The sequence below is a fragment of the Miniopterus schreibersii genome (genome assembly GCF_964146895.1).
Source record: "Miniopterus schreibersii genome assembly, chromosome: 1".
In the NCBI taxonomy this organism is placed as follows: domain Eukaryota; kingdom Metazoa; phylum Chordata; class Mammalia; order Chiroptera; family Miniopteridae; genus Miniopterus; species Miniopterus schreibersii.
In genome coordinates this window covers 6,777,337-6,793,598 of record NC_138101.1, presented here as the reverse complement: position 1 = coordinate 6,793,598, position 16,262 = coordinate 6,777,337, and the positions used below count along the sequence as shown (strand labels likewise).

At 36.8% G+C, this 16,262-nt stretch overlaps 1 protein-coding gene across 8 annotated transcripts in view; it reads right to left on the bottom strand.

Annotated features, from left to right (window-relative positions):
• CPEB2 (cytoplasmic polyadenylation element binding protein 2) overlaps positions 1-16,262 on the bottom strand; it is a gene marked incomplete at its 5' end in the record, with an annotated part of 59,755 nt that overhangs the window by 35,147 nt on the left and 8,346 nt on the right. For all 8 annotated transcript variants that reach the window (XM_081158654.1, XM_081158657.1, XM_081158659.1 and 5 more), the window contains one exon: positions 11,931-12,021. In XM_081158654.1, the coding sequence (XP_081014780.1) occupies positions 11,931-12,021 (91 nt within the window). The remainder of the gene's footprint in view (positions 1-11,930; positions 12,022-16,262) is intronic.

Genomic DNA, 16,262 nt, shown 5'->3' with positions numbered 1-16,262 from the left:
CAGTATCTTAAAATTATCTTAATCTATTTCAATTTAATAGTAATTTGTATAATACATACATATGATATAATTCATGTTAACCATTTCAGGTGTATATTTGAGCAACAAAAAGTACTGAGAAATATGACAATTGCACTGCATATAACTTACCACACATATAGGCAAATTGTCAGTTACTAAAATTTTAACAAAGCAGTATTTAAAGAATGCAGTAAGTCATGCCTGTGTGTGTGTGTGTGTGTGTGAGAGAGAGAGAGAATGAGTTCTTTCTCCAAAATAATTACTACCAATTTTAAAAACATAAAATACTGATGATAAAATAATAGGACTTCTTATGCCACTTTTTTCTGGATTTAAATCTTTCAAAATTGTAGAAATGTGAAACCAGAAAGGATATAACGAAGCAAATCACTTCCCTAACATCTCTTCATGCTTTGCAGCCTTGAGCTGAAAGCACCTAGCCAGGAGAAGATACCCATTTGATGACACACTGACTCACTGCCCCTTAGGGCATCGAACTCTCAAGCTCCTCGACCACCAGCCACCCCTTAGTCTCCTTCGCTGTCCCCTCCTCTTCTGCGCAACCTTTAAACGCTGAAGCCCCAATGTTCAATCCTAGGACTTGACGTCTGTTTCTACACAGCTTCCTAGGTGAAGTCATCTATGACCAAAACTGCACACATCCTCTCCAAGCAGATGAGTTCCACATTTATACCTCTACTTGCAACCTTTCCGCCTCAACCCTGTACTTCCCCTTCCCCCTGATCAGTGTATAGCACTATCTTCCATCTGGATGTCATCCCCAAACCTTGGGTTAACTTTACTTTCACTTTGTCTAATTTGTGTACAAATCTGTCATCAAACCCTGCCTGCTCTATTATCAACACAGACCCAAAGCTGATTGCTCTTCACCAGCTCCAGTTTCCCTAGTTCAAGCCATTCCCATTTCTTCACAGCCTGTGTGATCCTTTAAAAACAAGTCAGCAGCTCATGTTGCTCAATTGCTCAAAACCACCCCACACTTGGATAAATATCTGTCCTTTCACCCTCTGCCATTCAGACACGCTGGCTTCTTTGCTATTCCTCAAACATGCCAGTCACATTCCCATTTTGGGATCTGTATGTTTCTTGTTCTTTCTGATTAAAGTGCATTTGCCCAGATATGATCAAAACGTGCCTCTCTCACTAAATCCTGGTCATTAAGAGATGCCATCACAACCACCTTCCTAACACAGTGGCTTCCTTCTCTCCCGTGACACTATGCTTTTTCTTCACAGCACTGCTGCTTTTTGTCTTTAGCGTTCATTAAAACAGAAAATCCAGGAGGGCAGGACCTTGTCTTCCCGTTTTCCTCCACTGTATCTCTAGCATCTAAAACAGAGCCCAGGGCATAACAGGCTCTCAAATATCTGTTAATGGATGAATGAAATCTCATTCCATTATGTGAACCATGAGCTCAATCGAAAGCACAGTACCTAAATATGTGTTTTACGTGGGGCACAGAAAGTACATTCTCTAAGTAACTGGAAATACTACAGAACAAAGTTTTATCAGTTTGTTCTAAATCCCTTCAGTATTGGGAGAAGAGGGAGGAAAACAAGTCCTGCTCTTCATTCTTTGTCAAGGTAAATCTTCACCTTCTCTTTAACTATTTTCTTTTTTTGAATAAAGACAAAAAATGATCTCCACACTCATAGTTAATGATGCGTGCGAACCCATCCCTCATTAGCAATGAGAAAATGCTGGAGAACACTGCTATGCGTCCTGCAAACTCCTTTTCTTAATTAAACTTATTGGGGTGACACTGCTTAATAAGATTATATAGATTTCAAGTGTACAGCTCTATGACCCATCATCTGTATATTGCATTGTGTGCCCACCACCCAAAGTTAAATAATCTTTTGTCACCATATATTTGACCCCCTTTGCCCTTTACTAACCCCCCCCCCCCTTCTCTCTGGTAACCACCACACTGCTGTGTCAAAGAGCCATTTAAATCACATATTAGAATCATGAAGAGCTTGGGTTAGAATTAACATTAGACCAATTAATAAGATAGGTAGTATGATGCAGTAGTTAAAACCTAGAACTCAAGAGCTACTAAGTTTCACCACTTACTAGCACTGAAACTTGGGCAATTATTAATAAGCCACCACAGTCACCCAACAGTAAAATAAAAGTAAATAGCTACAGCTTAGATGTAAGAATTAAGTAAATTAATACATACATTAAGAGTCTTCAGGACAGTGCTTGGCATATGTATATCAAGTGCTCAATAGATATGTATGATATGTTATATATTATACCTTTATATATATTAAACACACATATATACACAGCCCTAAATGAAAATAACTAGTACTTCCTTCTTATGTGCTTTAAATAATGCATTGTTCCCACTGGTTTGGTAGACTTTTCTAATATTTTCCCATTGCATACATTTCACCTTTATTTATAATTCTAATTAGAAAAAAAATGGTTCACAGGAAGTCTGGTAAAATCCGCTTAGAATGTGGTCATTACCAACCTTGAAAAACTCCAACCTCTGCTCAGATTCCAGGGGCAGGAAGTGATTCCTGACCTCACTCCCAACCTCAACGCATGCCCCATAAAACCTAAGAACGAGATCACACTAACGTAGAGAAGACCCTTAGGTCCAAAGTGCCAGGTCTCCAGAGAGCAACAAAATCACTCCTTACCTATATCTAACAAAAGTCATTAGTCTAGTTTCTAGGAAAAGTAATCTGCTTAACTCACTCTTAAATCAGGATCCCATCATAATTTTTCTACCTAATAATTATTTATAACTTTTATGTAATTATACTAAAAAATATACTAATAAACATCAAGGAATACAGGATATCAAAGTCTGTTTCATGTAAAGTATAATCACAAAAGAAAGGCAATAACAAAAGACTAAACTGAAGTAATTAATCATCTAGTAAGATAAAACTGGTACTAATTAATATATATGCAATTAATATTAAAATCAAGTTGAAATAATGGTTGCAAACTTTACACTGTAGAAGGGTAAAAATCATATTAATAACAAATGGGCAATCAAAATTGCCAGTGGCAGTATAAACTGGCATAAAACAAAAATAAATTGGCAATATATGCCTAGAGCTTCAAAAACAATTGTATTAAGTCTACTTTATGAAAATAAACACAAAAAAGCTCACTAAATTTTATTTAAAAATTTGAAATACTTAAATGTCTAACTGTAGGGGAATGGTTATACAAACTATTTTACATGCATGTAAATAATTTTTAAAGTTCTAAATAAATATTATTGAAAAATATGAATAAATTTGGAAAATGTTTAATCATTCAGCCAATAGTTTATTAAGCCCCTCTATCTGCCTGACACTCTGACAGATGTTGATCAAGATAAAGCCAAAGCAGAGACTGTCATTGGTCCCATGACACAGTATCCTGTGAAAGATTTGGAAGCTGCGAACATGGGTGGCTGAGTGGTAACTGACTTTGTAGACCACAACTCCCTGAAAACACTGAAACCTAAACTGGTATGTACAAGGGGAAGATTATCACGAAACAAGCCACTTACTCTAGCAGATCCTGGAACGGTTCAGAAATATGAGGCCTCTGGTTATCACTGAGAGTAGGTATGGGGAAGCTGATGACTGCTTGTTAGTTTTTACATGAATCAGACACACACATCCTCTTCTTGGTTCTTCTAAGAATGCCAGCAGCCAGGCCTAGCTCACAGGCAGAATGAGAAACATACATCCAGGTCCATTTCCCAGGCCCAAAGAAGAGACCGAGATACAGACGCTGTGAGAGTTCCATCTGACTGACTTACAGCAGTGTTCACTAATGAGCCCCAACTATATACACTGAGCTTCCAATCACCATTTTTGTCTTTTCTTTAAAAATGGACAGCAAAGGATCATAAGATATTTGATGAAAGCCTCTAGCATGGGCAAAACAAACAAACAAAACCCCAAACAAACAGAAAAGAGGAACTTAGAAGAAAAATAAACAATATAAGGAACTGTAGAAATAACCTTCCAACACTATAATATAATGCCTAAAGGGAGACATTCCAGTGAAATAAGATCAAAGAAGAAGTAATCCTAAGAATTTTTAAAAGAGGGTCTTAAAACTTCAGAGAAAATATTTTAACTAAAAAAAAAACCAACAATGCTAGAAGGTTTGAAAAATAAGACACAAAGGACAAAGCAATAGAAAACAGAAAATCTGATGATGGGAACAGGAAGTTTAATAATATCTGAAGAACAGGAATTATGGAAAGAAATAATATAAAAAAATAGAAGGAAAGAAATTATCAGAGAAATACCAAAATTTCCAATAACTGAAGGAAATAAATGTCTGAATTAAAAGGGACCACTGAATATGCCACAGAGGAAATAAAACAAAGAAATGAAAGAAAAGAAGACAAGCAGGCAGAGCCCCCCCACACAAACACACCGAAAGACCCATATATTTCATTTATATACAATTTCAGAACCATGGGCATGAAAATATCCTAAAAACTTTCAGAATGAAAAACAAAAAAACACCAAACAAGCAATCAATCATACAAGTGAACAGGTTTCGGATGGTAGTATAACAACTCTGGATATAATGAAGCAATGCTTTCAGTATTATAAATTACTAATATAAATTCCACACTAGCCTATCATCTTATATAGGTAGAATAAACATGTTTTCATACATATAAGGTCTCAAAATTCATGTCCCATCTGAAGGAAGGTACTGTAAAACTGGCCCAATAAAACAAAGGCCTAAACCATTAAGAAAAGATAAGGAAATCAGGACAGGGATTCTACAGAAAAAAGGAATTCCTAGGGTTAGGGAAGTCCCAAAATGACAGCTATGGAGGGCTACAAAAAGCATGCCTTCAAATGGCAGAAAAAAAAATCAATCTAGATAATTACTTGATGGTTCTACATGTATAGAGAGAAGGTTTAGCATTCTATTAATTATTTTTGGAATGAATTAGGGATAATTACTTAAAAAGAGACAATGATTAATTCCAGGAAAAACAGGTATATGAAAAAGAATATGATATAGCAGCGATTTTCAATCTTTTTGTTCTCCTGGCAGACATAAACTAATGCATTATTATTATTGTAATTATTTCAAAATTATTAGCACACACCAGGAAATAGATATTTTAGCTAATCTGACAAAAAAATAGGTATAATTTTGATTCTTTAACACTTGGCAGCTATTGTTGTGTTGGCTGTTGTCATTTTTTTTGTTTTGACAATCTCAGGGAAAAGAGGTCAGTGCCCCTGACTAGCGGCACTCCAGCTGAAAACCACTGCTACAGTATAAAACATATATGGTTCATCTATGATTATTATTTGCATTATCATAGTAACACACCCCTTAATTTAGACAAAAATGGTCCTATAATCATTTTGAGAGGACAAGAGAAAGTGTTAGGGGACTGGTGAGTCAAGGTAGACAGTTAACAGATGATACCTAAAACGGAGGCAATACAAAGCACAAGAGTATTACTTATGAATAATGAGATGAGTAATCAGTTTTAAAAAGAAGTTGCCAGTAGCTGCCACTCAGGAACGGGAATCAGAAGCAGAGAATGAAGACTTCTATTTTTTGTTATTTAAGCCACAGGGCACTATGCAAGTTTTTAGCCTATGTACATACTTTTTAAACTCATTTTTAAGTTAACCAGGCTGGAGGGAAGGCAGGTTTGAATGCTGAGAATATCTTAATCATAAAAATAGAACAAGATTAGAAAAAGTATACACCAAAATATCAAACATGGTTATTTTACCTTGTGAAACTGTGGAATTATTAATAATTCTAAAACTTTTTTTCTACTTTTTTCAAATTTCCTTTAAAGAATACATACTACTTTTTGTAGTAAGAAAACAAACTTAAAAAGAAAATCAAGTCCTATACTCTGGAGGGGAAAATCTTCATTAGAGATTCTCAGATAATCTTCAAATACTGTAAGTAGCCTAACTATCCCATGTACTCGCTTTTGTCACTGCAAGTTCTATATAAATATACTATTTTTATTATTTTTTTATTTTCAATTTAAAAACAGGTTATAAGCCCATATTTAAAGTCCTAAGAAAGATGCTTTGTGGCAAATAACAGCCTTTTCATAAACACATATATGCTCTAAATAAATACTTATGAGCTGAAGAAAATCCACTGTCATTTCTGCCTGATGTGTTTCAGTTTTGTCTTTTCTAAACTGCAGTCTATTGTAACTCAGTTAAATGTTCAATGAAGCTTGGAAGAAATAACTATGCTCTCAAGTTTAATAATATCATTGCAAATTAATATAAATACCTAAAAGTGGCTATCCATGATACCATATTTTAAATGTTTTCTAAAACAAGAACTTTTACAACCACAATTTCATAATATCCTTTTCAAATTGCAGATATTCTCACTGATGACAAAAGTTAAACTCTTATAAATGACACTTTTCTTAAGATGAACTAAAGTCTGAGAAATTAGTAAAATCTTAAGGTAGTTATGTCACAACAATGATCGTTTCTTAACATCAGAATGCGGTTAATAAAATGTATGTGGCTTCTACACAAATATAAGTCATTCTAAAGTTAATAATAGTGCTTTTCTTCTTATCTCAGCGGTCTACAAGACAAAGGGGAAAATCAATGGAGTAAAGGGAAAAGCATATGTAAATTCTACTAACTAAGCCTTTTAAAAATAGAAGGAATCAGGCGGAAGGTATGGAGAGGATAAGTGGTGATGGAAAAAACAAAATAAAAGGATTGTTTTATTTAAAAAACCAAAGGCACACACATCACAGTTCCTCCCTGTCTCTTTCTGAAGACATTCTAATAAACATGATTTTAATCCAAACATTTTGGGCACTAGGGGAAATTCTGACTCCAGGAAACGTAAGCGGCTGAAAAGTGAGATTAGTTCTGAGAAATGCAGTCCCTCTGTCAGAGAGCAAGGCAGGGCAGCGTAAGGGGTGCTGTAACTGCTTTTTGATATGCATATTATTGATACTAGTTTTACTTTGCACTTTGCTGTATTTTAATAAATGCCGTTAAAATTTTCACAACTTCCCATGGCCCTCTTTGGTTTGGTTCTCCTACACCAGTTTCTCCAACAACCTGCAATGCACGTCTCTAGGAGGGGGCCCTAAAAGCTGCATGATAAACATGCTCTCAAAGTTGAGAACCTCTGTCCAGCTCAAAAGTTCTTAGGTCTCAAATGTAAGTCTCACACCAGAGATTTCAGAAATCACCCAAGTTATTTTGTGACTTTGTACTTCAATTTTACATTAAGTTCAGGTGAAGAGAATTGGAGGAAAAAGAAAAGCGGAAGGAAAGAGGCAAGATTATTTGGTATTACTGCAACCCAGCACCTTACAGAAGTAATTCCTCATTTTCTCTGGGGTTATTTTTGTCAAAATAAGGAAAATTCTTACTTAAGAGCCTTAGAAAACAGGTGTTGAGCCGTGAAGTAATAAAAATGAAGCTAGATATACAAAACCACATGGTCAATAAAAAGTTTAAAAAGCATCCACTTCTGAACGTTTGTTGGCATAAAATCATGCTCGACATCCTTTTCATGAATTCCCTTTAATTGTTCAGGGAACATAGGTAATGGCATTATGACTTGCAGAGAGAGATCCTCCCAAGAACTGTTATATAAACTGCATTTCATCCTACAATGTTCAGTTAACTTTTATGAGCTGAAATTAAATTTTCTGTTTGCCCTTATACTTTGGGCAAGGGGTAAGCAATTTTTGGTAAAAATGCTTACACAGTAAGACCTTTTTGCAAATTGCTGAGGGCAGGGAGAGAACAGTTTAACAATAATCACTGTCCTGTTCTTTTGTTTAAAGTAGAATGAACTGACCCACAGATGCATAAAAACATCACAGATTATTTAACATAGGTATGCAAAACAAAACTGCAAAATCACAAAACTGCACTTGGCAAAGCATGATTTACTTTAACCATTGAAAAAAATCTATAATTGTTTCTTTGTAAAGGAAAATATTTGCCAAGAATCAAACCAGTCATCAGAAAATGGGATATTAATGATGAGAAACCCTTGCAGAATAAACAAAACAGATTGGTCAGTCCCGTGCATACTAAGGAAAGCATAAAGCAGTGTGTCAGTGCTCAGGATCCAGAGCAAAGGACAGCATGGGCCCACGGGGCAGGCTGAGCAGTGCTACACCCAGTCAGCATCAGGCTCCCCTAAAGGAGCTGTGCAGGGACCAGTTTGCTTTCAGTTCCTCAAGTGACAAGCTCCTCCATACTTCTGTTCCCTTCATCCAGTTGACACTTCCCCGCAATAGTTTTTCATCTTTGTGCTGCTTAAGGCTTCAGGTCTCAGCTTGCTTTACCCCACATCTAAATTAGGTACTCCCTACTCCCCACTTATTACCTCCCTAAGCACCTTATAATCTTCCTCCACGGTATCTCAGACACTCTGTATAGTTATATGTATATATTATATCTATATATTACATTATTATATCCATATATTATGTTTACATATCACATCTATACATTATACTATATTAGTATGTGTACATATGCACATTACACATATAATTATAAGCTCTCTCTTTCCCCAAGAGGCAACACATTCCACAAGAGCAGAGACCAAGTCTGTCTCACCTAATGCATGCAGCCAGAGTCTTGGACACTGCCTGGCACAAAAGTAGGCTAACGTGCACTCAGAGTTCCATCTCTGGTTGCTGTCACTTTACATTTATATGACCCTACCCACCTGAGATGCTAACCCATAAAAACCTTAACTTTAAACAATGGAGGTTCCCTACTGACCATAATAAACACCAGAGAGGGGAAAGTAGAAATAAGCTGAGTAAAGTATTTTGGGCTTCAGCAGGGATGGGAGGATCCTTCTGTTAGCACAGTCAGTCCGTTTTCGTGAGGCCAGGGACCTGCCACTGCAGTTCTGTGGATTCCAGAGGCCGGCTTGGCTGCTGTTCTCTGTACTGACTCTTCCCTGAGTACCTTCTCTCCTTTCCTATAGAAAAGTGGACCGAACACGACGTTACAGTTTCTGCCTTCCATCCCTGCCGAAGCCAGCCTCCATGACACCTCCACGGACCCTGCCTCCTTGTATTCACATCTCTTGAGCAGCAGACCCTTCCCCAGTTGAGCAGGGCTGACCTATGTAGCTAGTAGGATGTCACAGAATGGGGGTGTGAGACTTCCACAGCTAGGTCATGGAAGACACCGGGGCATTGCCCTTGAGCTGTACCATCCTCTCTGGGGGAATCAGGCAACTACACTGCAAGGACACACCAGCAGTCCTGCGCGAGGTCCATGTGGTGCTGAACTGAGCTCCCCTGCCAACAGCCACATGCGTGAGTCATCTTGGGAAAGTATCCTCCAGCCCCAGTCACCCCTTCGGATGACTGCAGCCTCAGCCAGCATTTTGGCTGCTGCCTCCTGAGATCCTCAAGATCCTCAGCAGAGCCACCAGCTAAACTGCCCCTGAATTCTAACCCACAAAAACTGTGAGAGATGAATGTTTATTCTTGTTTTAAGCTGCTTAATTTAGGGACAATTTGTTATGCAGCAATAGATCACTAATATAATCTCTCATCACTCAAGTTCACAAAGAAATTTTTTAAGAAACTTTCACCATTAATATAAAGGGTAACAAGCAATCCATTACATTTTTTACCCTACAACCCCTTCTCCTTTTTTACTAGATCCCATAAGGAAGACAAAGTAACTGGATATTTGAAAACACATTAAAAGGATAAAATAAGATTCATTCTATTTTTTGGAAAAAAAAGAATTTCCTTGTATCAAACAGAAGACAGAATTTTCTGAAAGGGATGAGCAGATGATTGAGAAGAAATGGGACAGGAAGTGCTGCCCTAATGGGAAGAAGGGGAAACAGATCAAGTTTAGGACTCAGTTTCTTCCACTAGTCACAACCTTGCTTTAGCAGATTTTACTGAAGTCCAGCCGCCCCACCCCATCAAATCTGAAATGATGAGCATGTGGGGCGGAAATGTACAATATGAGACCAGAAGCTAGCAGAGTCTGCACTGGTGAGAGCAGCACGGAAAAACTTCTCTATTCTATGTGCAGAGGGTTCTCAGATGTTTTTCTTTTCTTTTTATTCCTGTCCATAATAAATGCAGAACATAAAATACTCCAATTAGAAACAGACTTGTCACTGTGATTGCAAATGGTGGTGGTGAGCATGTTTTCCCCTTCCCATGGCCAGAGATAATTTTTCTAAGGAAGGAATTTTGAGTTCACTTGAGATTTTTTTATTCTTATTAAATTACTCTTAGCCTTATGCTCCTTCCATTTCCTTTTTCAAAGCCTTTCTAGGGTTTCCCTGCACTTTTATCATAACCCGGACTAGAGAACAAGAAAGGCTGAGATAACTGATAGTGCAGCAGAGGATGTTTTTTCTCTGAACATCTTCAACAGGCCTTTTTAAAGAAGACTGGGGGGGAACAACAATGAAAACCTTTTCATTACCCTCTGGTAATAGTTAATGTTGGCTTTATACTGCATTAGAATGTCTAAGAGTTTTCTGTCTAGAGAGTCAAGGAAATAGAAATTCTTCATAATCAGAAGCTACTGGATTCTATTCTTAAATAACGGACCCAAGACAAATGCTACTGGAACTGTCAACATAACAGTGAAAAACAACAAGACCCCAATGCTATCCAAAAATTTAAAAAACTAGGCTAAATTCTGGTTGGAAGCAAAAATTACCCATACAAAACAAAGTATAATTGTCGTTATTCATTTGTGAGGAGAATTCTCATTGGCACATGTTGTCGACAATCACTAATGATTCCTTGAGCTTCTCAAGCTTCTTACAAATAAAGAAACTAGAAAAACCAGAAACTCCTTTACAAGCAAAATCCAGAAACAAAAATGTTTAGACATCTAATCAGTACTGCCAAGTCAGCCCCTGAGCCCCCCGCCCCCCCGGCCTCCCCTGCTGCCAACACTGAAGTTCTTGAGTTTTTAGGTTCAAGTTTGTAAGGGAATTCTGACGTGGCTTTATAGAATTCAAAACATAGAAGGATCGCAAAGAAACTCAATGAGAGATCCTGAGCCACACAGAGTTAAGCTGCTCCTGAATTCTTGACTCCCAGAAACCACGTGAGGTAATAAATGCTTATTGTTGTTTTAAGCTGCTAGGTTTTGGGATACTTGATTACGCAGCAATAGATAACTAATATTTATCATCACTCACAGTCTCACAGTTCACTAGTTTTCACCATTTATATAAAAGGCAATGTCTAAACTGATTACTAAAGACAAATGCAAACAAGAATGTTAATGAAATTTCTTCAGATACACTTAGTTAACAATAAGGCTGATACTGTAAGATCAGTGGGACTGATTCTTTTTCCTGATTTGCCCCAGCTTTCTGAAGAGCTATTCTCTGCCTCAGGGAAGCCACTATAATATCCCCTTTCAAAACCCTACAACATAAAGCAGAAGAAAAATAAGGAAGGAGGTCAACCCAGGACAATCCTAGGTTGGAATTACTGCAAATTGTGAATGAAAGTACTCCAGGAAACTTTTAAAAAATATTTCTGTATTTGGAAGAATTCTAGAAAGGGACTATACTATACACTTTTAGATCCATTTTTTATCTTCTGGTGAACTGCAGAATATCTCTAAACAGTGGCTTTTTTCTTAAAAAACAAGCCTAGAGAGATGGGTTTACATTTCTCCCCGTATCAATCAGCATAAATCAAAGTAAGCTTCATAGGAAAAAGTATGACATTTCACCAAGACAAAGGTTCTTATTAACAGTTATAAGAGAATTTTATAGGTGGCAGAGGTGCTACTTAGTGCTACTTAAGCTCTAAGCTTCTTTCATATAAAAATGGTAAGATAAGCAGACAAATTGGTGGATGATATAGGATTTTTTTTAAAGTCACCTACCCTTAAGAGGATCATGCTCTGCTCTCATAATATCAATAAGGGAATTTTCCAAAGAGTGCATATTCAAACTGTCATACATTCTACTTCGATCCTAGAAGAGAAGGAAAAAAGACTCAATATAATCTATGCAATATTTTTTCAAAAAGCGATGATAAATACATTATCTTAATCTTCTGACATAAAATAGGACATCCGATTAATATTCTATTACTATTGAGTTTGCATCCCAAGGCTATACTGATAACTAAGGATGCTGTACACTACAATATCTCTCATATTGAAGAACAACATATTTAACACATTTATCTCCAAAATCACATATAAAAAGCAATCTCATTTCACTGGCAGTATTAATGCAATACAGTAAGATAATTTCTATTGTTATCATTCTCAGCTTATGAAGATTTCTGAACCGTGATACACGCAGAAAGCATTTTTAGTTGTTATTTAACTTCTAAACTTTTCTCATGTATCTAGGACGACTGGCACTTGAAAAAAATATTTGAGGGAAAATGACTTAATTCAATTGCACCATACTTTAAACATCGATCAAACACTGTATGCTATCTGACTTATCCAGAATTCCACAATGAGCGCATAAACATGTTACAGAGTAAAAAATCAAAAGCATGAAATACCAGTATCAAAACAAAGACTAGCACCTAAAATATTTATATTCAAGTCTTGCTCTCTGAAGTCCTCACATATTGTCTTTGCATTTCTAACCTTCCTTCCCATCCAACCCCCTGCAAAAAGGTAGCGGGGGAGCAAAAGCATTCTCATTTCATGAAGTGCCCTACCTCATCAAGTCTCAGAACAAAGTCTTTTGTGTCATTAGAAGTTTTGTTCGGTAAATGTTAAATCCCTCAACTTGCCTAATAGATTCTTTGACAACGTTCATCAATGTATGCAGTATTGTGCTCAATATACAATCAATATACTTGAATATATAGGGGGAACTATCATAGCAAGCTCTGGCCCATGACCCCCAAATCAACAGGGAGATTTTTACCAAAATATGTCAGGGCTAAACTCCACCCATTTGTGTGTGCGCCCGCATGCACGCCCGTGCTTGCTTGTGCAAGCATATGAATACACGGGGATGCAGAGCAAGCCATTTTTAACTCTCAAAAATGATTAACATGGAAAAAGAAAAGAGAAGAATCATAAAAGTGGGGAAAAATAGTCTCCACAGAAATCAGAACTGGCTCTTCTATATCTGGGTTATAAGCTTCAAAAAAGGATCATGAAATCTCAGATTACATACAACATTCTGCACATGCATGTACATGTCCTTTGTTTCCGAAGAAAGGTTCATGGGTTTCATTGGTTTTCCAAAGGGGTCTACAATCCAGAAGGCTCAGAAGCAGTCTTTTAGAAAGCTGAAGAAAAACATAAGCTTCCTGAGAATATGATGATTTACTCCCTCTACTACGACGACTAAATGAGGGTTGTGAGCTTTTTAATGTTAGGGGGCTGGAATCAGTCTGCAGATTAAACAGGTTGCTGTCAAGGAATTTAACTGTGGAAAGTAGCACTGAATGATGAAAGGAGTACCAGGCCAGAGGCTTTATTCCAGCTTTATCGCCAATCAGCGATAGTTCAGCCCCTTATTTTTACTTGGACTTCTCAGGCAGAGCACACCCATCAGTAACAGGTTCCCTAAACAGTGGCCTTGATTACCAAGGGAGGCACAAAGAATCACTGAGCTGCAACAGCAGTTCTCAAACTGGAGCATGCTTCAGAATCATCTGGGAGGCTTGTTAAACACACAGTCTTGCTGGAACCCATCTACAAGTCAATTCAATAGGTTGGGAGTGGCCCCTGGTAATATTGAGGCCACAGGTCCAGAGACCATACTTTAAGAAGCACTGAGATTCTTGACCTTAAGTTACTAAATCTCTTCAGGCTCTGTTCCATCTTCTAGAAAAGAAAATAACCATGTCAGACTAGATGATGCCTAAAATCCTCTTATAAAATAATAGAAATAATAGGAAAGCAAAAGACTATATAATAAATAAAAAAGGAATAGAGAAGAGCACAGCCCTTTGGCAAAAATGACATACAATTTTAGTACTCTATGCAAATATTTTCATCTTCTGTGCTTCCACTATACTTTGTTCATAACTAATTTTTAAAAATTTTCCTACCTCTCTCACTAAACTTCAAAGTTAATCAGAGATAGAGACCTTTTAATTATGGAATTAGCTAGCTCTCAAATGTTTGTTGAGTAGTACTTTCTCTCTACCATGAAAACTTTGTAAAAAATTTAAGTTGAGGTCTGTGAGGGCAAAGACTGAATTTTTGTATGACAATTACATAAGACTACATGTAAAGCCTTCTCAGAATCCGCCACTCCACAGAACAGGCACTCAAGTGTTAATTAACTAAACTGAGGCAAGCATCAGATTTTAATGTGGCCTTGCTATCAATTTGAATTTCTGAACACACAGTGGAAGATTAAGTGCTATTATATTCCAAGTTTCCAGATGTATTTAAAATAGAATTAAAAATATAAACTGTTATGATAAAAAAAGTTTATATAATTAAGCAAAAAAAAAAACACCTCAGAAGGTATTCTGTATCATATAGGTTCTAAGATACAATATACTATAAATTCTTCATATTCTTTTTACCTTAAATTCTCACAAATAAAATATGTTATAGTTCAGGGCTGTCTTCTCAGAGTGACGTTTTTTGAACAGAATCAGACTTTGTCCCATCTTCAGTCAATCTATGAATACTGTAATGAATAGTGACTATTAGCACCACCCAAATGGTATTTCTCACGTAACTTTTGTGGCCACCTTCTAACTCTATTCCAAGGAGTGTGATCTTCTCTTGCTTTAGAGAACAGTAAAATTAATGAAGTAATTCTATATACACTGTCAATGGGTATGGGCAATATTTAAGATCTGAAGGGAAAACACATAGGTAAGCTATTCAGTAAGTATCAGTGATCACTATGCAATCAACTCTGACAACTGTTACACAAAATTGTTGTATGTATTATTAATAGCTTTAGCCTTAATGCCTATATATCCAGCTGAAATAGTGAGATGTCCACTTATAAGGTCCTTATTTTCCTTTCCAGACAAGTCTCTCATCATGAAACAAAGTCTCACTTTAGTAAAGAAAATAGCAAAGCTATTTAAAAACAATTAGCTTAGTTTTACTTTGTTAAAACTCATCAGCTGCATCCCACATGATTTTTAAAGCACCAAACACACAAAATACCCTTGAGCAGGCCAAGAGCTCATGACATCCCAAAATTGCTATTTGGATTTAATGAGACTAAAGGTACATGTTCAAAAATAGAGATAATTTCAAACACTGAAACATAACTAAGAAAGTCAATGATAGTACAATTAGTACCAGAGGAATTTCAACTGAAAGGGAACTTTCTAATGGAATGTCATATTTTTGCTTTGATATATACAAAGCCCTTCTCTATTTCAAGAAAAGGAAGTGGTCATGTAGAACCTTTCCCTCTTGACAATGAAGTGTTCTTCCAAACAAAGAGATGGATCATAGAAAAACCCTATATCCTCATGTCTAAAGATACGCCAGATGCTTGTGCATGTATTCTTCTCCAAGTAGAAAGACGAGCTTTTTCTGTACTTTTGTGTTTGGTTCTCCACTTTTAAAATAAAAAAGTAAAGCTGTGCTAACACTGTCCTCAATTTTAATACTGACTGTCCGCTCCTGATCGCACACTGTTACAGCACTGCCCTGCATTAGCAGTGTACGCTATGCTCTCGGCCTTACTTCACAACGCAGTGCTCAGCCCGCTCTCTCACATTCTCTAGTTGTTCCGCACAGATACCCCTCTCGCCATTGACCGGACTTTCACCTTTTCAATGGTAAAGAATAGTATTTCCGCCCATATATCCCAAGGGTAATTAAAACACTACCACATGCATAATGAACATTCATTTTGTAGACTTCCCTTTATTATTCTCAACCTCAACGAAGTGCTATAACAGTGACTCTGAATTGTTTTTTTTTTATTTTAAAGACCCCCAAATGGCCAAAGCTATTCATTCTAGTACCCACATGGGTTAAAGAAAATGGACAGGCAAGTAGAAAATATTGGTGTTAAGAATCTATCAAGTATAATTACAGAACTGAACACAGGATAGGACACATGAAAAGAAAGCACCCATTACCTACATGTGTAAGAGAGCCCATGCTCTCTCATTTTCAGTAGGTGTAAGAGTTTGGTGACGACCAACGTCCAATGTCCCTGAAGTTCATCCAGTTCAACAACCACAACTTAAGAAATCTTTTATTAAATGAAAAATGGGACTTGGTCTAGTATAGTGTATTGTT